Source organism: Staurois parvus, unplaced genomic scaffold (assembly GCF_062004578.1).
Source record: "Staurois parvus isolate SC_StPar_1 unplaced genomic scaffold, SC_StPar_1.0 ptg000159l, whole genome shotgun sequence".
In the NCBI taxonomy this organism is placed as follows: domain Eukaryota; kingdom Metazoa; phylum Chordata; class Amphibia; order Anura; family Ranidae; genus Staurois; species Staurois parvus.
In genome coordinates, this window is record NW_028317955.1 from 6,838,173 (window position 1) to 6,862,815 (window position 24,643).

A 24,643-nucleotide genomic window follows, 5' to 3' on the forward strand; every position below is an offset into this window, starting at 1 on the left:
ATCATGCCAAAGTTTTAGAAAGAATGGGAAAGTATTATGACCCATCTGTTTTTTACTGCTCTCCAGGGCTCTATTAGAAAAGATCTACCCTCACTGCCTGTCATGCTGATGTTTTTAAACAGATGGCAAGCAAGGTAAAATCTATGACATGGACAAAAACAGAAAAAAAAAAAAAAATCTGCCAGGGGTTCTCCCCTTCCCCTACTCTACTAAACAAAAATGTTTTTTTTTTTTATTTCTGCGTGTGTTGCTGTTGGAATGTTCCCCTAAGCTTCTATCTGGTAAAATATCAGCAGGACAGCAAATTAGGGTCAAGCTTTCCAACAGAGGCCAGGAGAACAGTAAAACCCCCCAAAAATAATATAAAAAAATATTAATAAAAAGCATGCAAGTTTAGAGGAAAAAAAAAAAAAAATGGGAAAAATAGTGTTACTTATACTGACCAGACTCAGCTGCATTCTTCAACAGACTAAAACATGATGGGATACCATGGCCATTTCCAATCCCACCTTGTTCCTCAGAATTTTTAAATTGTAGAAAGCGCCAATTGAAAGGGAAACCTACATTTAGACGTGTAAAAACGGAGCTGCAGGAAGAGTATACTTTAGTTTGGCTAACTTGCTGGCCTCATTTCAATAAAGATACACCATTTGGCCTTTTTGCATACAAAATTTTACGTTGAGAAGGCTGCCATTCGGAAAAAAATAAATAAAATTATATCTATCTATCTTGAATCTGGTAGCACATCCCCACCACAGGTTTAAGTAAAGGTTTGTTTCTGTGTTGTTAAACTTGAAATTAGGAATACAGCGATTTTTCCAGTGTAGATAATTGTTTTCAGTATCAATACACCATGTTAAAAAAAGTTAAATAAAAGTGGAAGGATGACTATAAGCAAAAGAGATGTGCGCAAAAATATTGTATTGGCTCCAATGTAGTTAGAGTGTGTGTCTCGTATCTTGGTAGTGATCCAGACATGCAAACAATGTAACCGAAAGATTTAATTACAGCCAAAGAAAAATTTCACAGGAACACTCAGCACTGTAAAACATATTGTGTACAGCTTCTCTTATACCCCCCAAGATAAAAGAGGATTTATATACAAGAGGATTTTTATATAAGCTCTTAAAAAGAGGTAACGCTCTAACCTGTAATGTGTAGTGGCAGTATAAAGTCAATAGTTTGCATGGCTGATACTTCATCAAAGTAAGAGCAAAATAGCAACAACCCATAGAAAAGTCATGGGGCTTTATAGCAAAAAATTAATCCACAGCTAATTAGCATTCATCTGACCTAAAATAAATGGCTTACAAATAAAAAAAAAAATTAGATATTTTTATTATTTGTGTTATTATTTTAACATAAAACACAATTATCAGCAAAAGCAAGTATAAAGTATAGGCATCTTGAGATACCTAGACCAGCTTTCATTGCTCCTTCTACAACTGAAATACCATCTCTACTAATCAGGCAAAAAACTCCAGGCAGCACTTCCTGTTATTGAGATTGCCCACCTAACCATACAGTCCAAATGACAACTAAATGAGTGACTGGCCAATAGGAATAGGTGGAAGGAGAGTGGAAAAGCTCTGACATTACCAGGACGTTCCAGAGCTTTACCAGAGCAGCATGACCTGGCATTCAGTCATAGAGGACAATGAAAGCTGCTGCGGGTACATCTCAAATCCCAGCTAAAAGGAGTTTCATTTTTAGACAGCAGTGAATCCTTCCCCCACCCCCCCCCCCCCCCCACTATGTCAGGATTCACTGCTGTCTGTCCCATTTGTGGGGATTTCCCCTCACAACCTGTCAATCCTTGCAAAAAGGAAAGCAAAAGATGAAGGTAAAAAAAACACATTTTCAGTAGAGTGGGAAAGGGCCAGAACTGGCAATGTATGTATTGCTGTGTCTGTCCCAATGACAACTGCTTCACCCATCACTTCTTGTACACATGGGCAGGAGGTAGAAGAAACATATCCCCAGCAGGGCCACTAACAGAAACAGGTTAGGCTTTAAAATATACAGCCTGGTCCAATACTTGCACAAGCCTGTGATTGGACATTGAAGGAGCAACAGCACATTGCGTGCTCCCCTCCTGGAAGCATGTTCTGTGCAAATAATGACCCCTAATCTTCTCGAGTGGACAATGCTGTACAGGAGGACGAAGCTTGGCAACTTTTGTATAACAAAAGTAAAGAGGAAAAAGAAAAAGAGAAAAAGAAAAAAAAGAAAAGCACTACTGATGCATGGGTCTGCTTTGGAATTTTAGGGCCCCTCCGTTACAGGAAAAAAAAGCTTTAAAACTTATGCTCAAATGTTCTTTTTCTACCAACCTCCCCCCACCATCCACCGGCAACAGCAAGCATAAGTTAGCCCCATGGGCCAGTGTTGACTTTTTTTTGTTCACTTCAGATACAAGTCTACAGGATACAAAATCAGGTGAAGCAAGTCAAATGCAGGCTAACAGCACCTGCAATGAATTATGAATGATCTCAGAAGACTCAAACTGATCTCAAAAGCATGCTGCATTTGCCCATTACAGCCCCTCAACACTGGCCTTAAAAAACTGCACTCCTTTTGTTTTGATGCATCTAGCAGGGGTAGGCAACCTATGGTGAATCAGGGGAGCACGCAGGGGGCCCGGGCAGCAGAAGGAAGGGGAAAGGAAAGGCAGCGGGGTGGCAGGTACTGGAACTGAACCCCTGTAGTTCACCCCTTGCAGCAGCTAAAAGGAGGAGGAGAAACTGGCTTTCAGCTGCTGCAAGAGGGGGAAACTACACAGGATCGGTTACAGTAAATGCAGCCCATGCTGCCCCTCCTGTCCAGGTTCCTCTTCCTTCTGCTTCCCTGCGCTGCTCTACATATGTGGGAGGATCAGTCTGGGGGTCAGCAAGGAATGAACACAATCTACCACTACCTGCCTGCGATTGACGGGTAGATTGCCATCAACGGGTTACCGACCCCAAATCTAGAGTGTAAAAGTTGAAGTGAAGACAATATGATCAACCAACATTTAAATGTTGCTTCCCCTCTGCTCTTTACTTTCCTGGTAACAGTTCATAATGAATCTATAGAAGAAAACACGCACGCACACACACGGCACCAAAGTTGAGCAACTTTGGATGGGTGCAACTTGGATGTGACTTGTTCCTCTGCAAAGTCAGACCCACTGTTGCATTTAAAACATTCAGGTATGACTTTCATGCAACTTTTGAGGGTTAATATTGAAGTCTATGGCCCTCAAGTTGCACGAAAGTCGGACCAAAGTAGTGCATGAACTACTTTGAAGTCTCCGCAATTTTAAGTCACACATATATGAATGGTTAGCATTAAAAAAACATGGGGTACAACATGTCATGTAACTTTCATGCTCTAAGTCGCATGACAAGTTGCACAAGTTTGAATGAGGTCTTAAAGAAACAAAAACATAGATTTACAAATACAAAGGACAAAGCACAGTAATCAATATCCAAACAGAATTAATATTTTGCATCTAAGGCCATCCAAAGATGTGAAAGGACAGTCAACAGATCTGACTGTATTGAGTTGCATGCAAATAGCACTGAGACTTCCAATGGGAATTAGAAACTGACAGGTCAGAAAACCATGTCTGATCTTTACTATTTCCCCCATTCCAGTCAGAGTCAGTACTGGAGATACTGCAAAGTGAAAAAAACAAGAAGCGCACCAACCTTGCGCATTACCTCAGTAACCAAAATTTATTAGTAAAGGAATGGTACTCACAAAGAAGCTTTGAGGAAGAAGGTACGTCCTTCGAAACGCGTCAGTGGTACTGAGTGTCTACCCCCATGATTGGATTCGCGCTGACCTCTTGTTTCTGAAGTCCCTTGGAGGACTTACATGCCTGTTTTTATTCGCTGTTTGTGAGTACCATTCCTTTACTAATAAATTTTGGTTACTGAGGTAATGCGCAAGGTTGGTGCGCTTCTTGTTTTTTCACTTTGCAGTATTGTTCGGGCTTCCCCAGCCTTGTTTTGGTTCTGCACGACCTTTTATGCTCTGGTGGTCGTTTTGTTTGGGTTTGATTTCACCTACTCACCACCGGCCTGGGTCCTGGAGCGCAGGAGGAATCGTATTTTGTCTCAGTACTGGAGATATTGCAGGGCACCTCTGTATTCCTTCTGAATAGGACATCTCCTACAGAATCAGATGCTTTCAAATGGTCAGATAGAGTCTGCACACACGTGAATGCCCTCTGGTGTCTATGAGCACTTTTACTACAGAAAATAGTCAGTGTTCCAGCTTACTGGACATAAGAGCACCTTTTTTTTTGCTGAGTCAGGAAATATGTAATAACAGACATCTGAGCAAATCTGCCTAGTTACAGCTTTTTATTTAATAGGGATGAATATAAATCCTCAGAGAAGACATCTTTGCTATACAAATGAAGGCTACAATTAAAGCTGGTGGAGATTTTAGCTTGATCTGGAGCCGTGTACAAATCCTGCATCACTACAGAGCGATCTGTGTAAATAGGACTAGATTTGTTTATGAAAACATACAAACACACAGCATTTCCCTGTTGCATGAGAAGAGCAGACCATATTACAACAAAAAATAAATAATAAAATAAAATCTTGCTGCCAATGACAGGATCACCAGCATGACATGAAGCTGCCACAAGACATTAAGTGGTCCAGTTTTTGGAGAATTGGTTCTTGATCAAATGTCAGAGCCACACAAACTGAGCTGAGGCTTCTTGGGAGAGATAGCGTTTGGACAGATTGGACAAACTTGTCACATGGGTACCCCTGATAATTCAAGTTTAAAAGGTGTTGAATGGTGGACTGGGAGACAGCTGCGGTGATTGCAGATGGTGGTGGAACCAGCAATGGGTGAGGGAAACCGCTCCAAACATTCTACTGAAAGGTGACATTTTCTCTTTTATAAAAGCCAAAAAAAGAAAGAAAAAGAAAAAGAGTGAGCCAATCAGGACAGAAAGAGGCAATTCAGGGCAACATGGCAGTGCCTTATGATAGCCCAGTTGCCAGCACCCAACACCTCTTCTAGGAATTTAAACTAACCCCCCCCCCCCCCAACACAAAGTTAAAAGAAGTATGGCCATAGCTTTTCTGACCATATTTCTCTTGTGGGTCACAGAAGTGCACTTGTGCTCTCCTGTGACCCAGAACCCACTAAAAGGCTGGCATCATGGGCAGTCCAGGCTCTGGAAGGATCCTGACAATAGTGTTGGGATCCACCCAGATGCCTGACCAGCAGCTGGCTCAGCCTCTCAGCATGGCTCCCCCTCCCCAGCCCAGCACTACAGCAAGCACTAGAAGGGCAGAGCAGAGAGCATTGACTGATAGTCACCCCTATCTACTCACGGCGGACTGAACTGAGCAATCAATGGTCATGTGATTGCTCAGTTCTTGGGTTAGCAAAGAACTGATGCTGCAGAATGGAGAAGAGTAAAGATATTTGTTTTTTTTTTTACAACCCCACACTTATCCTTTAAACTAACACATCTGCATGCCTTCACCACCTCCCTGCTACATCAGAGTCCTTGCTTTATTGCACTGATGGACTGGGGCTTCCATGTATGGGGGAGCATGTGATCTCCACCATATGACAGTGCATGGACAGAGCACCCAAATGTTTGGCCCAAAAACTCTTCTGGGGGAGGGCCTGTGTCATTTACCTGGGTAAACATCTAACACTGGCATTCACAGAGTGGACTACTGCAGCAAGAATGTAATGAGGAAAGATGGATTGGGGGATATACCCTGGTAAGTATAATGGGCAATCAGATTTTTTCTTTTATACAATTAGCAGCCATGAAAGTGACGGCATTAAAGTCAAATCTATTGGATGTCTACACTCCCTATTGCGGACTGTTACTCAGCGCGGTGTTGACCCAGCTGTTCTTGTATTATGTGCCTTGACTTTATTGTCGTTTGTGAGTACAACACCTACTTCTTTTCTTATTAAACGTTTTTTATGGTAATGCACTAGGCCTGTGCGCCCTCTGTTTGTTCTTTCCTCATTCAGTATATTTGGGTTCCCCCGGTCTATTTGAGGGCAGCAAGGTGTGCATGTTCCAGGACATTCTTAATGTGGTTGTAGCCTGCATCAAGTCCATCCTCAAGCACAGGAGCATTTGTGTTTGATGAAAGTGACATGTTTTGGGTTGAAAGCGGAAGTGATGTAACATTCTTTTGCTTCTGCTGTGTGATGAGACACCTAGCTAACAGGTGGGAAGCCTCCCTTACATCATTCACTGCATGCACTGCTAGGAACACAGAGTCATGTCAGAGCTTACTGAGCTTCAAACATGGAAAATTGTTGGTGCTGCTTAGCTGGTGCCTCAAGTTGCCAATTTATTAGCTGTGTCATGAGGAACATTATCAAAGGTTATGACGGCAAATACAGTTTCCGGAAAACCGCCGTCTGATAAGCATAAGCGTGGTCAACTGACCGAAAGAGACAAAAAGGACAGCACTGTGACCCAGAATAAGAAAACAACTGCTGCAAAAAAGAATGCAGAGCTCAATATCAGTCCTGTGAGGCTTCCCACCTGTTAGCTAGGTGTGTCATCACTTCCGCTTTCAACGCAAAACATGTCATCATTTCACACCTGCAAATCATGTAGTGTCTCCATTTTTGTGTGTATATATATATTTATTATGTGACAGTGTGACGATCTGTCACCCTGGATTCTCAACAAGGCAGGTTGAGGGGCTCCAGGGTAAAGGTTTGACATGGAGGAAAGTGGCTTTTCATTTTCCTCCTTTGTTTGTAAGGTCTGTTTTGGGATCTGGAGATTTCAAAGAGATCTGGGAGGGATGAAATCTCCAATCCTGGGACCAGGTTTTGGGAATGGCCAGGAGACTGATTGCACAGGTGTGTGCAGGCCTCTTCATAGAGTCAGGACCAGGGTTCTGGGCTCCACCCCGGCAGCTAGGAGTCAGCAGGGCTCCACTTGGAAGACAGGAGGTCACTGCCTGGAAGTCAGGTGGGCTTCACCTAGGGGAGGTGGAAGCCAGACTAGCTGTGTGCTAGGGGATATAATTTGGGAAGAGTCTGCAGGAGACAGACATTGAACTGTCTGTAAGCCAGGAGGCTGAACCGTTGTTTTGTGGATGATCGATAACCCTGCGTGGGAAACTTCTGTTTGAACTTTCATTTAAATAAAAGTGGGCTAAAAAGGCCCTGAAAAAGAAAGCTAGTAGCTGTTTGCGTTTAAAAGCTCTGCCACGTTGAAGCGAGTTCCCACAATATATATATATATATATATATATATATATATATATATATATACACATATACATATACACACACACACACACACACCTATATATATACACACACACACACACACACAAACATATATATACACACACACACACATATAAAAGACATACACACACACATATATATATACACACACTGAACTCCGTTTTATTACCTACAGATAAAAGGACATGTAAATACACAGAGAAAAAAAAAAAAAAAAAAAAAAAAGCAGCTTCCTTACCAAGACAGCAAACGAAGCGAATACACATTGCTAATACACCTAACACAGAAGTATTGTTCTTCCAGACTCAGAGTGACATTTTTCTTGGCTTCCACAGCATATCAGGCTACGCCTCTGGGGCTCCTCATGCTCTTCACGTTTTACTGGGTTCTGTCGCGCTTCTGCTTTCAGAAAGAAACAGATCTAGCTAGAACTCCTGCAGGACAAACCTGAACTATTGAACTGTGGGGCAGCCCTGCCAAAATCCCTACTATTTTTAGCATGACTGACTACAAAACCATGGGATTGCCTCTTGGTTAGCAAATGAATCGCCTCCCAACAATGCAAATCAACATTATTGGAATTTCTAACATTCCTTCACAGGCGGGCACCATACGGCTGTCCAAGGCTGCACATATACGGCCAATAAGAACATAATTAACACATCTTGAAAAAGGACAACGTCACATTTAATGAAGTTTTACAAATCTACACAGAGGTACATGCTTGAGGGCGGCGTGTTATAATGCTGTCCTTGCCATCATACGGAGCTGTCATGGATGTTGGCGGCACAATCAATTACCAGCGTGCAGAACAGCAAAGGGGAGCACTATGCATGTGATAACTCACGTGAAGCTGTCCCACCTCAGCAGTCACTGAAGGAAAGTAAAATAAACAAAAGCTTTACGTCCCACTTATGTGGCAAAAGCTGAAGCACCGGAAGAAAATGTGAAGAGAACACTGAAAGTTCCAAACAAAGGTTCTCAAACAGGTTTTATTGGCACGGGTTCCAACATTTTAAAATACCAAAAACACTTCATGCTCAGTTCAGTCTGAGGTTACACGTACGCTCCCTTGGACACCAAGGTCTCCTGGAAGCTGGAAAACGCTAAACGCGGAAAAAACATTTCTTCATTTCATTGCCCAGAGTACATAGCACTGAAATGAATAAGCACATTTGCACGTGTCTTTGCTGCATTTTGTGGTTTTTGGCCAACATGTTCTGAAGTTAACTGCCCTGAAACGCTGCTGCTGCTAAACTCTGATCACAGCCTGTGTGCGCATGAACATATAGGCTTTTATTGAGTTGCGTTTAGGGGTTTTGGCGAGAAAAAAAAAAAAAAAAAAAGGAGCAGTAGAGCACGAGGCCTTATAGAGAAAGGACATGCTTTATGTTTGACAGGTTTTTGGACGTTTATTAAACCTCAACTGATGCCCAAACCTTAGTTGTTTTGGAGATTGGAGTATGAAAAAATTATTATTACACAGTATTTATATAGCGATAAAAAGTTTGCTCAGCGCTGTACATTAGAGTGGAAGACAATACAAAACACGAGGGGGTCAAGGGCCCTGCTCCTTGGAGCTTACAATCTAGGAGGGAGGGGATAGTGGTACAGGAGGAAGTGGCTGTGGGGGATGGAGTGGTAGGAGGAGTGGAGATCACTAGCTAGGTGAGGGCGGGGTAGGCTTCCCTGAAGAGATGGGTTTTCAGGGTGCACCTAAAGGTGAGGAGGGTGACAATGATAGATTGGGGTAGTGAGTTCCAGAGGATGGGGGAAGCCCTGGGAGAAGTCCTGGAGTCGGGCGTGGGAGGTGGAGACCAGGGAGCTAGAGAGTAGGAGGTCTTGTGAGGAGCGAAGATTACAGGTAGGGTGGTATTTGGGTATCAGGTCGGTGAGGTAGTTTGGGGCAGCGTTATGAATAGCTTTGTACGTCAGTGTTAGTAATTTGAATTTTATGCGTTGGGCAATCGGGAGCCAGTGGAGGGAATGACAGAGGGGGGTGGCAGAAGAGGAGCGGTTGGGAAGGTGGATGAGTCTGGCCGCAGAGTTCAGGACAGACTGAAGCGGGGATAGCCTGATAAATGAGAAGGATGGTTAGGTTTTAATTACTGTCTTTTGTCTCAGTGGATAAATCCCCCCCTTTCCTATTTTTTATGATGGGTGTCATCACAAGTAGCAGGAGAATTTCCCCAACAGGGACGCAAACATCAATAACTATCATATTGCTACAATTTGGTAAATATCTGCACACATACAACAGTCCTCATTCATCTCTGTAGTTAAAGGTATTGTGCAGAAATTCATCTTCATAGCTCAAAGGATCTGAAATCACCTTTTTTTAATGGAGGCTCGGGCTGCCAGTCCCTTAATGCAAACACACATCAGGGGTTTCTAAGCAGTTAATGTGTGTTTTGCCCCTGTGCATCCAACCCCAGCATTTACATTCACTCAGGAGGCACACAGTGCAAATATTTAGGAGACTCCTTTGCCAATCAACAGCAAAATCAGCTTCTGGCAAGAGGGAGTGTGCCGACAAGGCCATCCACTACATGAATTTAGGCTAATTCAGCAAGAATAGGTCGAAATTCAAGCAGTGCATAACTAGCCTTAAGCCTAGTACACACGGGCCGAATGTCAGGCACATGCAGCTCATGTGTACAGCAGCCGGGCTAGCTTCTGTCAAAGGGGCATGACCGAAAAAAGTGCACTTAGTCAATGGCCAACATGTCTCAGTTTACACCCTCCAATATCCAATCCGATCCGCAAAAAAAAAAAAAAAAAAAAAAAAAAAAAAAAAAAAGGACGGATGGGGATCCAATGCCCCTTCTGTACATCGGATCGGGTCGGATGCAAACAGACAGGCGGTCCGTTTCTATCAGACCATCCATTGAGGACATCAAACTGCTCTGTGTCAGCGGAGTGGACACAGCCCTGTCATCTACTTGATCAGTGGCAAGATCCCCTGCTGAGCAAGCGGATAGGCTAAACAGGTCCGTCCTGTGTGTAAAGACCCTCTGGCTAGGTTCACATATGTGCGGGTGGTGCCGCTGCGGATCCACAAAAAAATCCGTGCAGCCGCACCACCCACACAGAAGAATGTGGACCAGCGGGCAGGTGCCATTAATTTTAATGGTACGCTGCCCGCACTGGAAATCACATCCGTACTGGGAAACGAGGTTCCCGTGCGGGCTGCAGTTTCCAAAGAAGTGCAGGGACTTCTCTGCATGTCCATGGGCACGGGAATCCATTCAAATGAATGGGCTCTCGTGCCCACGCAAAACACGGCCTGCACATGTGTGCACCAGGGGGTTAGTCTTTAAAAACGTGGTTTGCAATCACTCTGTATTCTGCAGCTGTTGAGATGAGAGAGAACAGTTTTCGATAAGCTGGAGTAGCACGAGGCAATACAATGGTCAACATACCACTGCCGCAAGTCATCCTTCACCACCAAACCTGTACACTAACCTCTCCTCCACTACCCCATCCCAACTGTGCCTCTATGTTCCCCCCACTCACTGTTGTACCTGCCAGGACTCCAACTCAATTTTGCCCGTTCTGGAACCACACACACACCTTTGCTCTAATATGAGACATACCATGAAGATGACTATATTGTAGAATTGCCAGACACACTGGGGGTTACTAATACTGGAGAGTGCACAACCTGGTGCAGCTCTGCACAGAAACCAATCAGCTTCCAGGTTTTGTCAAAGCTTAACTGAACAAGTTGAAGTTAAAAGCTGATTGGCTGCCATGCACAGCTGCACCAGTTTTAGTAAATCCCCCACGGTGCGGCCGTGCGGGCACAACAGCCCATTAGTTTGAATGGACTCCTGTGCCACGTGACACGCAGGGAAGAAGTCCCTGCACTTCTGAAAACGCAGCCCGCACAGGAACCTCGGTTCCCAGTACAGTTGCGTTTTCCAGTGCGTGCGGCGTGCCATTAGAACTAATGACACCCGCCCGCAGGTCCGCATTCCTCTGTGTGGGTGGTGCGGCTGCACGGATTTTCGTGCGGATCCGCAGCGGCGGCACCCGCACAGATGTGAACCAATCCTAAGGGTTGATCAAGCAGCATAATGTCAATAATGGTGCAGGAATAGAAGAAACTAAAGTTATGAGCAGCCAAAAAGGGCAGGCGTCAGATTAACAAAATGACAATAGGTATAGTAAATGTGAAAACAGTTTCGCTGTATATCTCACCCCATTCAACTGAAAAAAAAAAAAAAAAAAATCAGAGCAACTAATGCTGTCCATCAAACAGTGCAAATCTCCTACTGGAACCTCAGCGTTTAAAGAACTTCACTCTCTCAATCAGCATGGACTCCTTATGCTGCTAGCATTAGAAAATAGATAGGAAAGTATATCAGATTTACTTGTTTTAAACTGTTTTTTTACATTTCTTTAGTTATTTATTGACTTTCATGCCTAGGCAAAATGATGACATATATCCCAGGAGTCTTCAGGAGGGGTTTTGTCAGCTAAGCAAACCCTCCTGCCTGTATGCCTGAGCTAAGGGGAGATAGATTTCAGGAAGTAATTGCTACATGAATCATCTGCCCTTACTCAAGATCGCCACGGGCAAAAATACTTGGGGGTGTTTTTCTAAGTGATGTCTCAGCAAAATAAAGCATTGAGACATGGATGGATGGATGGGGAAGTATGATTTGATATTAAAAATTAAAACGTGTTTTCGGTTTGTGATGCTCAGACACTGTGTTGTTCCGCTTTAATTTAATCTGAATTTTGTGTAATGTATGGCAACCAGAATTCATAGACAAACTCAGTGTTACCTAGAGCGCACGTTTTGAAACATGCTCCATAACATTCTTTCTGTCCCACCAATCCTAAAAAAAAAAAAAAAAAACTTCCAGGGCAAGTTTGAATCTGATTGCTGGACATGATACAAAAAAAAATAAAAATATGACAGTGCTAATGAGTTTGTTACAATTTTGTATGTGGGATACAGCAAAGACCTGCAGTGGGTATGCTTGGGAATATTTCACCTATATCACAGTTCAAGCCGACTCAAAGAAATCTGTGTTAATGCTGTTTTATAATGCTTTTTTTTTTTTGCTTCATGTTTAAAGTGGACATGTTAAAAAAAAAAAAAAAAAAAATACAAAAACATAAACTCGCTCCCCCTTAACAGGACACTATCTGGTGCATTTATTCATTTGCTGTGCCCCCTGTACAGAAAATATGTAAATACTCCTAGATTGTAAGCTCCAAGGAGCAGGGCCCTCAAATCCCTCTTGTATTGAACTGTATTGTTGCTGTATTGTCCCCCGTTATATTGTAAAGTGCTGAGCAAACTGTTGGCGCTATATAAATCCTGTATAATAATAATAATACCCTGAGCGTGGGCAATGTAGTTGGTCACTCAGACACCAAGCAGTGCATTGTGGGAGGGCAGGAAGACCATGAGCATGTGCCCTGGATAGTGAATTTTGCTGGGAAGGTAAATAAACACACTGAAGGACCTTCTACCCAGTTTGTAGGGAGAGGTTGGCTTGTCGTTTCATTTTCAGTGCATGTTTCCATTAGAGACCCTGTCACTGTGCACCTTCATGGCATAGTGACCAGGTAAGGTTGGCCATACATGGATCAAAAATTTCAAAGGCCAATCCTCAACCACCTCATACTCGCAGGGTTCTCCCAATGCTCTTTCCTGAATCTCAGCCACCAGAAAATACGGGGTGTTGAGTAAAGCTCACACTGGGTCATGATGTCGCCTCCCCCCAGTCAGATGGCACTGTTTTGGTAAAGTAATCACCCTCTAGGTCATTGCATTATGGACGGAGGCCGCATTGTCCCCCTTATTACCCAGAAGCACTGGATATTTGTGACAGTAGTGAAGAAAGAAAAAACCCAGGGAAAAGGTCCCTGCTTTATTTTTGAAATCGCAGCCCACATGGCAAACGCAAGTACAGTGTGGTTCCCAGTGCAGGAAGCAGCTGCTGTGATTTCCAGTAGGGATGCAACAAAATTTCAGTTGCTGAATTGTTTAGGCCGAAATAAGCCCTAACATCATTTTGCCGATATAAAAAAAAAAAAAAAAAAAATCGAACCGATACAGGTGCCAAAAATATCCTTTGGCTAGTGCTGGAGAGGAGATTGCCGCTGCATCTTGGTTCCGCCCTGCTCCGTTCTGAACGGGGAGGATGTGGGCTGTGCTGTCCCCTCCTCTTACAAGAGAGGCGCGGCTAGGCAGTGATGCCTTGGCGCATGCGCAGTGTTAGTGGCTACGCCGCTTTATGGACCGAGCTGGGCTGCTTTTAAGTTTGCTGCATTGTGAGGGGAGCAGGCTATCCATGGAACTGGTTTCAGGGGCCGCAGGCTATACATAAAATGGGTGTCAGGGGGGTCATGACGCCCATCCCACGCACCTGACACCCTGACGGTGTGAGGCTGCGCGTGGGATGAGTGTCAAGTGAGCAGGCTGCGCATGGGATAGGTGCCAGGTGTGTACCTGACATGCATCCCATGCACAGCCTGCGCACCTGGCACTCTGAGTATTCAAAGGCCAATCCTCAACCACCTCATCCTCGCAGGGTTCACCCAATGCTCTTTCCTGAATCTCAGCCAGCAGAAAATACTGGGTGTTGAGTAAAGCTCACACTGGGTCATGATGTTGCCTCCCCCCAGTCAGATGGCAGTGTTCTGGTAAAGTAATCACCCTCTAAGTCATTGCATTATGGACGGAGGCCGCAATGTCCCCCTTATTACCCAGAAGCACTGGATATTTTGTGACAGTAGTGAAGAAAGAGGGTGCAGTGGGAGAGCACTGTAGTATAAATGGCAGAGTCTCTATTGTTGACCCCTTGTGAAATGCCTAGATGCCTGGCTAACCTTCCTGACCCAGAAAAAAAAAAAAAATGACTAATTATGGACTTGTGACTTTTTTCTGATTTCTTAAATCTGCTCATTCTGTTTCGAGTCATTGACTTGGAATGTATTGAAACCATCAGGTCACCATAACTGGCAGGTAACTTTTTTATGAGTGCCATATTTCTGTCATGCAAGGTTGGTCGTTGTGTATTTGGGAACTATTGTCATTTTGTTTGTTTTTTTTTTTTACCTATTCTCTTGGGCAGTGACACTTGTCGCCACAGCCGTGCTTCTGTCACTTTTCTCTACCCTGCATTATTGTCCATGTACAGAAGGCTGTAAAATATTTATTGTACTACCCCATTAAAATCAGTTTAAGTGACCCTAGTATAGGATATGTAGTATATAGTTCTGTATTTTTCAGTCATAACTTAAAGGTGTATTTCAATCAAAATTTGACATCTGATATTGAAATGAAAGCCTACCTTTTCATCCGTTGTGGGTTTTTTTTTTTATGTCTGTAACCTGTGAACAACTGCATTGATCAACACAAGGGCACATAAAAATACCTGTTTTCTATGTGCCCTGTTCACTTGGTATGCACCAAGTAAAAATGCATTTGTATGCAGAGCACACCAACGCACACGTATGATGTGAACAGGGCACATAGAAAACTATGTGTCCTTGTGTTGAACCTGTGTTGATGAGTGTTGATCAATGCAGCTCAATGACTTGTGCTCGAGTCCTAATGGCTCAATACAAAAAAAAAAAATCTGTTGCATAGAGCTGAATAAAAGTGATTCTAAAAAGGTTTATTTATTTATTTTTTAACAAACATGTTATACTTGCCTCCTCTGTGTAATGGTTTTGCATACATCAGCCCCCATGCACCTTTTTGGATCCCCTGCTAGCAGTCCTGGCTCCTCCCCCCTGCCAAGTGCCCCAATAGCAAGCCTCTTGCTATGGGGGCACTTGGCAGGCTCACTCCCAAGCTGTGGTCCATTTACACACGGAGCCAGGCTCAGACCGCCCCCGCCCCCCCGTTGTGTGAGCCAATGAGGAGACCGAGACCCAGGGGAGCCCCTACTCTCATGCACATCGCTGGATCCAAATGGGGCTCAGGAAAGTATATTGGGGGGGGTCCTGAAGGTAGCTGCACCAGAAGGCTTTTTTTACCTTCAAGTATAACATAAGGCAAAACGTTTAAGTTTTGGATAGAGTGTAGAGGAATTAGTACACTTGCCAGTTTTTATTGCCATTTTTTCTGTTTACCATTATTGAAAGTGAAAGTAAAAGAAAATCCTACATTTTAGAAAAGTAAGAGAGGGGAAATCCACCAATGAGGACACTGGTTCTGGTGACCTGGGGCTCCCCAGGGAATTTCCTTCATTTGCAGGGATTTCATCTCACTTCCTGTTTGGCTTTGGAACAGGAAGGGAAATCTCCATGGGACACAGTGACAAAAAAATATATATATATACCGTATTTGCCGGCGTATAAGACGACTTTTTGACCCTTGAAAATCTTCTCAAAAGTCGGGGGTCGTCTTATACGCCGGTACACATGTTAGGGGGGCTGCGGCATTAAGTACAGGGGTTTGCAGGGGCTGATGTCTCTTACCTGGATCCAGTCCCACGACGATCCGGTCCAGGAAGCGCGGCGTCTCCTTCAGTTCGGCCACTGGATGTTCGTGCGGCTGCTCGGCTCCGCCTCCTCACCGGTGATTGGCCGCCAGAACTGTAGCTCAGGAAAGGCACACAGGCGGCCAATCACCGGCGAGGGGGCGGAGCCGAGCGGCCCCGCGAAAATTGAGTGCCGGAGCAGCAGGTAAGTGTTCTGTGTAGAGGTGCTGCTGCAACCACATATGCTGGCTGCAGCAGCACCATACGAGAACAGGGTCAGCAAGTCTCAGTGGGAGGAATAGTGCCCCATCATTGGTGTCACTGATACCAATGATGGGGCACTATTCCTCCCACTGACACCAACGATGGGGCACTATTCCTCCCACTGACACCAACGATGGGGCACTATTCCCCCCCCCACTGACACCAACGATGGGGCACTATTCCCCCCCCCACTGACACCAACGATGGGGCACTATTCCCCCCCCCCACTGACACCAACGATGGGGCACTATTCCCCCCCCCCACTGACACCAACGATGGGGCACTATTCCCCCCCCCACTGACACCAACGATGGGGCACTATTCCCCCCCCCACTGACACCAACGATGGGGCACTATTCCCCCCCCCACTGACACCAACGATGGGGCACTATTCCCCCCCCCACTGACACCAACGATGGGGCACTATTCCCCCCCCCACTGACACCAACGATGGGGCACTATTCCCCCCCCACTGACACCAACGATGGGGCACTATTCCACCCCCCACTGACACCAACGATGGGGCACTATTCCACCCCCCACTGACACCAATGATGGGGCACTATTCCACCCCCCACTGACACCAATGATGGGGCACTATTCCACCCCTCACTGACACCAATGATGGGGCACCATTCCTCCCACTGACATCAATGATGGGGCACTATTCCTCCCACTGACATCAATGATGGGGCACTATTCCTCCCACTGACACCAATGATGGGGCACTATTCCTGCCACTGATACCAATGATGGGCACCATTCCTGCCACTGATACCAATGATGGGCACCATTCCTGCCACTGATACCAATGATGGGGCACTATTCCTCCCACTGATACCAATGATGGGGCACTATTCCTGCCACTGATACCAATGATGGGGCACTATTCCTACCACTGATACCAATGATGGGGCACTATTCCTACCACTGATACCAATGATGGGGCACTATTCCTTCCACTGATACCAATGATGTGGCACTATTCCTGCCACTAATACCAATGATGGGGCACTATTCCTTCCACTGACACCAATGATGGGGCACTATTCCTCCCACTGACACCAATGATGGGACATTATTCCTCCCACTGACACCAATGATGGGGCACTATTCCTCCCACTGACATCAATGATGGGGCACTATTCCTCCCACTGATACCAATGATGGGGCACTATTCCTCCCACTGGTGTGCATTGGAAGAGGGGTAGTCTTATACGGCGAGTATAGCCCAAACACTACATTTTAGCAGGAAAAGTAGGGGGGTCGTCTTATACGCCCAGTCGTCTTATACGCCGGCAAATACGGTATATCTATCGATCTCTGACAGCGGTTATAACCCTCCCTTACTCTAGCCAAAATGCCATTTGTTACATGAAATGAGATTAACCTCAACATCCTGTCCCACAGATAAAATAGGAAGTGAGGGGAAATCCCTCCAAAGTTAGGCAATTCCCTTGTTGTCACCAGAACTGGTGTCCCCATTGGAAATTTCCCCTCTGTTACTGTTCTGGGACTATCTGAAATTTTCTTTCACTCTCAGTGATAATGGTCAGGGAGACAAACAGAGGTGTTACAAACAGGGACACTAATAAAAGACCTCTAACCTCTCCAGTCTCTGCAACATTAAAACAAAAAGTGGATAAAGCCTTTTTAAACACAGAATCCCCTTCTGGTTTTAGTAGGCCTCATGCCTTGGAAACTAATGCATTTAGCCTGTCTTGAAAACACAACAGGAAGGGAGAGAAAGCCCCTCTGGAGGTTCATTTACACTTGGAATCGTGGAGCGGTAAAAACAGGCTGCTGATCTGTGGTTTTACTGCATGCCCTTAAGCCGCAAAGGCAGCCGGAGTTGTACACATGGAAAATCCATCCCTGGAATCTGCAAGCTGCAGTGCAGCATTTTACAGGGTTAAAACTGGCAGTGAAGAGACAATATTTTGCCTCCACATCATCTGTCAACCGCCCTTCTGAAATGTGATCCACCATGGATTACTTTTCAGACGGGTGGCAAAGTCTGCAACATGTAAACTTAGTTGTGATTGAAATAAGTTGTCCCCATTGGAAGATAATTTTTCTATTCCTTGTCTAGCAACAACCACAAATTTTGGATGTTCCCATAACTTTCAGTTATGGGCGTCGGCACTCCTAAAAACCCAGGGAAAAGGTCCTGCATTATTTTTGAAATCACAGCCCACATGGCAACCGCAAGTGCAGTGTGGCTCCCAGTGCAGGAAGCAGCTGCTGTGATTTCCAGTAGGGATGCAACAAAATTTCAGTTGCTGAATTGTGTTGGGCAAAATAAGCCCTATAGGCATTTTGCCGATATATAAAAAAAAAAAAAAAAAAAATCGAACCAATACAGGTGCCGAAAATATCCTTTGGCTAGTGCTGTAGAGGAGATTAAGAGAGTGCTGCTGCATCTTGGTTCCGCCCTGCTCCGTTCTGACCGGGGAGGATGTGGGATGTGCTGTCCCCTCCTCTTACAAGAGAGGCGCGGCTAGGCAGTGATGCCTTGGCGCATGCGCAGTGTTAGTGGCTACGCCGCTTGATGGACCGAGCTGGGCTGCTTTTAAGTTTGCTGCATTGTGAGGGGAGCATGCTATCCATGGAACTGGTTTCAGGGGCCACAGGCTATACATAAAATGGGTGTCAGGGCCCGCATGCTATGCATAAAATGGGTGGTGTCAGGGGGGTAATGATGCCCATCCCACGCACCTGACACCCTGACGGTGTGAGGCTGCGTGTGGGATGAGTGTCAGGTTAGCAGGCTGCGCATGGGATGGGTGTCGGCTGCGCATGGGATGGGTGTCGGCTGCGCATGGGATGGGTGTCGGCTGCGCATGGGATGGGTGTCGGCTGCGCATGGGATGGGTGTCGGCTGCGCATGGGATGGGTGCCAGGTGTGCACCTGACATGCATCCCATGCACAGCCTGCGCACCTGGCACCCTTTAAAGCGGAGCCCCACCCAAAAGGGGAAGTTCCGCTTTAATTTGACAGGTACCCGCTCCCATTTCCGGTCCGATCGCCTAGGTGATCGGAAGGTGTCCTCCCTCCCTGTAGTCTTTTGGGACATGACAGGTCCCAGAAGACTACAGGACCATTCATGAAGTGCTACTCACACATGCGCAATGGGTACCCGGCTGTGAAGCTGCAAGCTATCACTGCCGGGTGCCCACACTGAAGATGCCGGCCTCCTAGAATACAGGACGGCAGCTGAAAAAAGCTGCGGGGGACACACCGCGGGACAGGTAAGTGGCTATTTTTTAAAAGTCAGCAGCTACAGTTTTTGTAACTGCTGACTAATTTTTGATAGCGGAACACCGCCGACAGATCACTACACCGGCCTGCTGCCAGCGTCCGTGTCCATTCCGGTTTTCGGCCAAGTGCATCCTGAATTCCCAGTTTCGGCACCAGAATTTTCATTTTGGTGCACCCCTAATTTCCAGTGCGCGCAGGTGTCCCTGCGCGCACCTCCTGCGAATTTCTGTGCTGGTGGCTGCGGGAACAGATACGGTCCTGCAGCGGCAATCACCCACACAGGTATGAATCTATAGTAACTGCACCCCAAACGCAGCAAGAAGACGCATGGAAAAATGTACAACGCTCAAGGCTGCAAAAAAAAAAAAAAAAAGCTACTCTGCAGTGTATGTTGCACGTAGGGTAGCCTATAAAAATGGCTGAGTTGCTCTATGCACATTATGCAAAAAATGTGCAAGAAAAATGCGTGAATGAGGCTAAAGGGGAGTGTCGCTCAGTACAGCGTCCAGACAGGGAGCATTTACTGGGACAGAAAGTGATGGAAATATCCAACATGTGTATTTGTCACCAGAGCAGAAACAGAGAGGAAATCATCCAATGGGGACACTTGTTCCAGTAACAACTATCTAAAGCCCAGACACATGAGCCTAAAATCGGCTGGTTCAGCAAGAACGGGACGACTTTCAGTCTATGTGTACAGCTGCCTGTTCTACAGACGTTGGTGTGGCAGTCGGCTTCTGCCGAATGGGCATGCTGGAAAACCAGCATTAGATCGGCACTGACTCAGTGATCAAGGTATTCTGGTTGGGGGGAGTAGTTAGCACTTCCGCCTGGCAGTACTAGGGTCGCGGGTTCAAATCCAAACTACGGCACCACCTGCCTGGAGTTTGCATGTTCTCCCTGTGCCTGTGTGGGTTTCCTCCGGGTACTCCGGTTTCCTCCCACACTCCATAGACAAGCTGGTAGGTTAATTGGCTCCTGTCTAAATTGGCCCTAGTATGTGTATGTATGAATGTGAGTTAGGGACCTTAGATTGTACGCCCCTTGAGGGTTAGGGACTGATGTGAATGTACAATATATATGTAAAGCGCTGCGTAAATTGATGGCGCTATATAAGTACCTGAAATAAATAAATAGCTCCCACTGTCAGAATACAACGTCTCGGCTGGAGAGATCACTGCATCCACATCGCTTGTGTGAATGCAGAGATCTGTCCCTTTTTTTTCCCATTCAACTCTCTGGTTGAATGTGTGTACACAGCTTAAAGTGGTTGTAAATCTCAGACATGAAATAGGAACAGATCATATCCTTCTATAGTGTGTCCTTGTCTCAATCCAAAATACTAAGTGTCATTTCTGTCTGTTGCCTCATTCCTCTGCTATCAGCATGAAATGCATTTGATGAGTTTTCCTGACACCAAAAGAAAAATGGTGACAGGGGAGGGCCCACGCTGTGACTGACAGGGGAGGGCCCACGCTGTGACTGACAGGGGAGGGCCCACGCTGTGACTGACAGGGGAGGGCCCACGCTGTGACTGACAGGGGAGGGCCCACGCTGTGACTGACAGGGGAGGGCCCACGCTGTGACTGACAGGGGAGGGCCCACGCTGTGACTGACAGGGGAGGGCCCACGCTGTGACTGACAGGGGAGGGCCCACGCTGTGACTGACAGGGGAGGGCCCACGCTGTGACTGACAGGGGAGGGCCCACGCTGTGACTGACAGGGGAGGGCCCACGCTGTGACTGACAGGGGAGGGCCCACGCTGTGACTGACAGGGGAGGGCCCACGCTGTGACTGACAGGGGAGGGCCCACGCTGTGACTGACAGGGGAGGGCCCACGCTGTGACTGACAGGGGAGGGCCCACGCTGTGACTGACAGGGGAGGGCCCACGCTGTGACTGACAGGGGAGGGCCCACGCTGTGACTGACAGCCTCAGCTCTGCTCCTGTGTGCTGTGTGAATGGAGGCGTCTCTATTCTCTCCAATCAGCTCTCCTCACTGATGTAACTTCAGATCACACCCTGCTCTTCAGAGCTGAGAGATTCTGTGTCAATTCTGTAATTTAAATGGATGTAGGGGGAAGACAGCTGCAGATAAACCGGTACAACTTATGCAGGAGGATTTGATTCATCTCTACGACAAAAACAGTTGAGTACTATCCATGAAGGTCCAAGCAGTACTCATCTCTGCGTGTCAACTGAGGCCAGATCGCTTAAAGTGGTTCTGAAGGCTGAAGGTTTTCTTTAATGAATTCTGTGCATGAAGGTAAAAAACCTTCCCCCACAGCCCCCCCAATACTCACTTGAGCCCCCACAGCCCCCCCAATACTCACTTGAGCCCCCCTCTCAATCCAGCTGTGTACAGGAGCCTCGGCTGTTCTGGGACTCTCTCTCCTCACTGGCTCCCACTGCAATCACAACCACTGAGCCACTGAAGAGAGAGTGGGGACGGGGCCAAGCCACGGCTATATATGTTTAATGGATGCATAGAGCGAGTAAGTACACACTAGTGCCCCCATAGCAAGTGGACTGCTATTGGGGGCACTGGTCAAGGGGGGATCCAAGAGCACCAGCTGAGTCCTGAGAAGAAGAGGATCGGGGCTGCTCTGTGAAAGATCACTGCACACAGCAGGTATGACATGCTTGTTATTATTAAAATAATAAAAAAAAAAAAAAGTAAAAAAAAAAAAAAAGAGCCTTTACTATAACTTTAAGATCGCATTGGAGATTTCTCTTACTTCCTGTTGTGTCTCCAAAGCAGGAAGTGATGAAAAATCTCCCCACAGGGGTCACAGCCAACAAAATAAAAAGCTGTATTAACTCTTTACTACTCCATCCAAAACTTAAAATAGGAAAAGAAAAGTGGTCTTCAGATCTAGTTAGTAGTGAAGAATCCCATGGCTCAGGGGTCACTAATGGGACTGTCCCTGCAAGTTGTAGCCCTCTGTCCCTGGACACACTGGGGCTGTAATGGGGGAAAAGTCCAGAGTTGTGCAGCCCTGAGTGTGGAGGATGATGATAGAGATGGCAGAAGCACGTTGTGCCCACCCAGGTGTCAGTGTACAAGGCCTGCTGCAAGGGGAGGATCCCCAGCCTGGAGTAGACGGTGTCCGCGGCACGGCCGCGCCTCCCTCCAGCGCACAGGATCTCCTAGGCCTCACATCCCCGGCCTTTCCTGCCCCGTCCCCCCAGCTTACCTGGGTTTGATCCCGGGCGCGCTCCGCTCGTAGGCCCAGGCGGCGGGGGAGGCCGGAGCCAGCGGGTCGGTGAAGGTGGGGGTCGGGTAGTTCCTGTCCATCATCCGGGAGAAGCTGAGGGGGTAGGGGGAGTGCTCTCTGCAGCCCCGTCACATCGTCTCCCCCGGGCTGGCAGACGGAGGAGGGTGTCGGCAGGCTTCGAGGATCCGCTCAGGCTCTCACTCCGTGCAATGGCCGTGCATGCTGAGCCTGGAGGAGCTTCTCCCCATGTTGGTTTATTTCCCAGGATGCACCGGGCACGGCGCCTCCTCCCTCTCCCCCTTCTGGTAGCGGAGGCCTAGTACAGGCGGCGATAGGCCTCATCCAGGAGGAAAGGGAACATCTGGCGTCACTGTGACAGGACGGGGGAGCTGGGATCAGGGCGACCAATCACAGCTCACCTCCCAGGCTGAGGGAAAATGAAACCAGCCATGTGATTGGTTACTACTCCACTCTTCTTCTATGCCTCTCTCCTCGCCCAGAATAAATGCAAAATCTCTCATAAATAGAACCATACAAATCCACATTTCATGTCCTTCTATATACTTTCCACAGAACAAAGGACAAAACTTGCTTTTTTATTTATTAAGGGTTACAACCCCTGTCAGGTTTTTCCCTGTGTCCCAATAGGGATATTTCCCTTCACTTCCTGTCCTCATTCCCAAAACAGGAAGTAAGAGGAAATCCCTGCAAAGTGGTTGTCACCAGACCTAGTGTCCCCAATGGAAGATTTCCCCTCCATTCCTGTCCTGGAGATTTTCTCTCAGTAATAATGGTCACCAGGACAGCTAGACAGGATGGATCTCCCTGATGGGGACACAGCGAGCACAGCCTGACAAGGGTTCAGGTCCCTCTCTGCTCCACACAACTTGGCTGAAGAGAAACATTACTTACTAAATTGGGGCTCATTTACACGTGCGGTTGGGGAAGGGGCAGTAAAAACACACAGTTCAGCCTTGTTTTTACCACACTAGTGCTCCCCTTAAGCAACAGATGGAGTTGTTCACATGCTGCAAAGAATTTCACCTCCTGTCGCACTCATTACCGCCCACCGAATGCGACCCATTCAATAACGCCTCCTCACCACCTTTCAAACATGTTTGCGTTTGATCCGTTTTTGCGGTGCTTTTTGCGACGCGTTTTGCATTTTTGCACATGCGTCTGTGATGCGTTTTGTTTCTTTTTTTTTCAACTAGTTGCTGGGCAGAAAAAAACGCATCAAAAAACACATCAAAAACGCACAACATGCTTTTCTGCAGCGTCTCCATTGAAGTCTATAGAACCAAAAACGCCAAAAAAAAAGTCCCTGACCCTTTCCATAAGACGCAGCGGGTGAAAACGCGGAGATGTGAACCTGTCCCATAGGAAATCGTGAAATGGACTGCTGTGCGTTTCCACAAAACGCAGAAAATGCTTAGGTGTGAACCTAGACTCAGGGCCGGTTCACACTGTAGAAACACAGTCCAGATGCCTTCTGGATGCGTTTCTGCTTGCACATTTTTTTTCCTGCTCTTGTTGCATTTTTTTTTGCATTTTAGATGCGTTTTTGACTCGTTCCAGTGTTCCAGTTAATTTCCCCCTCTCTTTTTCTTCAATTTAATTAGGGACTTGTGCATTCTGATGCATTTTTGATGCGTTTTACCGCGTTCCAGTACAGTTCAGTGCAGAAAAATGCATCCTGTTCTACATTATTTTCTGCGTCCGGAGCGCACTGGAACTGCAAGCACTGATGTGAACGATGACACTGACAGCCATATCACCTACTTTCTGTGTGTTTTGGATGCAGAAAAAAGCAACTGAAACGCATGTAGTGTGAACTGGCCCTTAGCCCGGGGTCACAGTGATGTGGTGCAGAATTTGCAGCGTTTTCTGTGCGAATTCCACACCGCATCACAATCGCACCCCGTTCATGCGAACCACTGCGGGTGTGTATGTTACGTTAACAACACCCTGAAAGCAGTCCACAAAATGCGGTGCGATGTGCAGAATCGGATCGCATAGGTGTGAATGCCCATGCGCAGGGGCGAACTGATCATTTGAGCACTGCCCGAGGGCCTGGGGTCAGTAGGGGGCCCCATGAAATGCCCCTGGTACCTTTTATAGGCTTTTCTGGGTGTGCTTTAAGTATGGGCAAGGACACGGGCCCCATGATCCCCTATTGCCCGGGGG

General features: G+C 46.5%; 1 protein-coding gene across 2 annotated transcripts in view; it reads right to left on the minus strand.

Annotated features, from left to right (window-relative positions):
• QSER1 (glutamine and serine rich 1) overlaps positions 1–22,788 on the minus strand; it is a 136,950-nt gene extending 114,162 nt beyond the window's left edge. For both annotated transcript variants that reach the window (XM_089675885.1, XM_089675884.1), the window contains exon 1: positions 22,436–22,788. In XM_089675885.1, the coding sequence (XP_089532011.1) occupies positions 22,436–22,539 (104 nt within the window). In that variant the 5' untranslated portion in view covers positions 22,540–22,788. The remainder of the gene's footprint in view (positions 1–22,435) is intronic.
• Between the last annotated feature and the right edge of the window lie 1,855 nt (positions 22,789–24,643).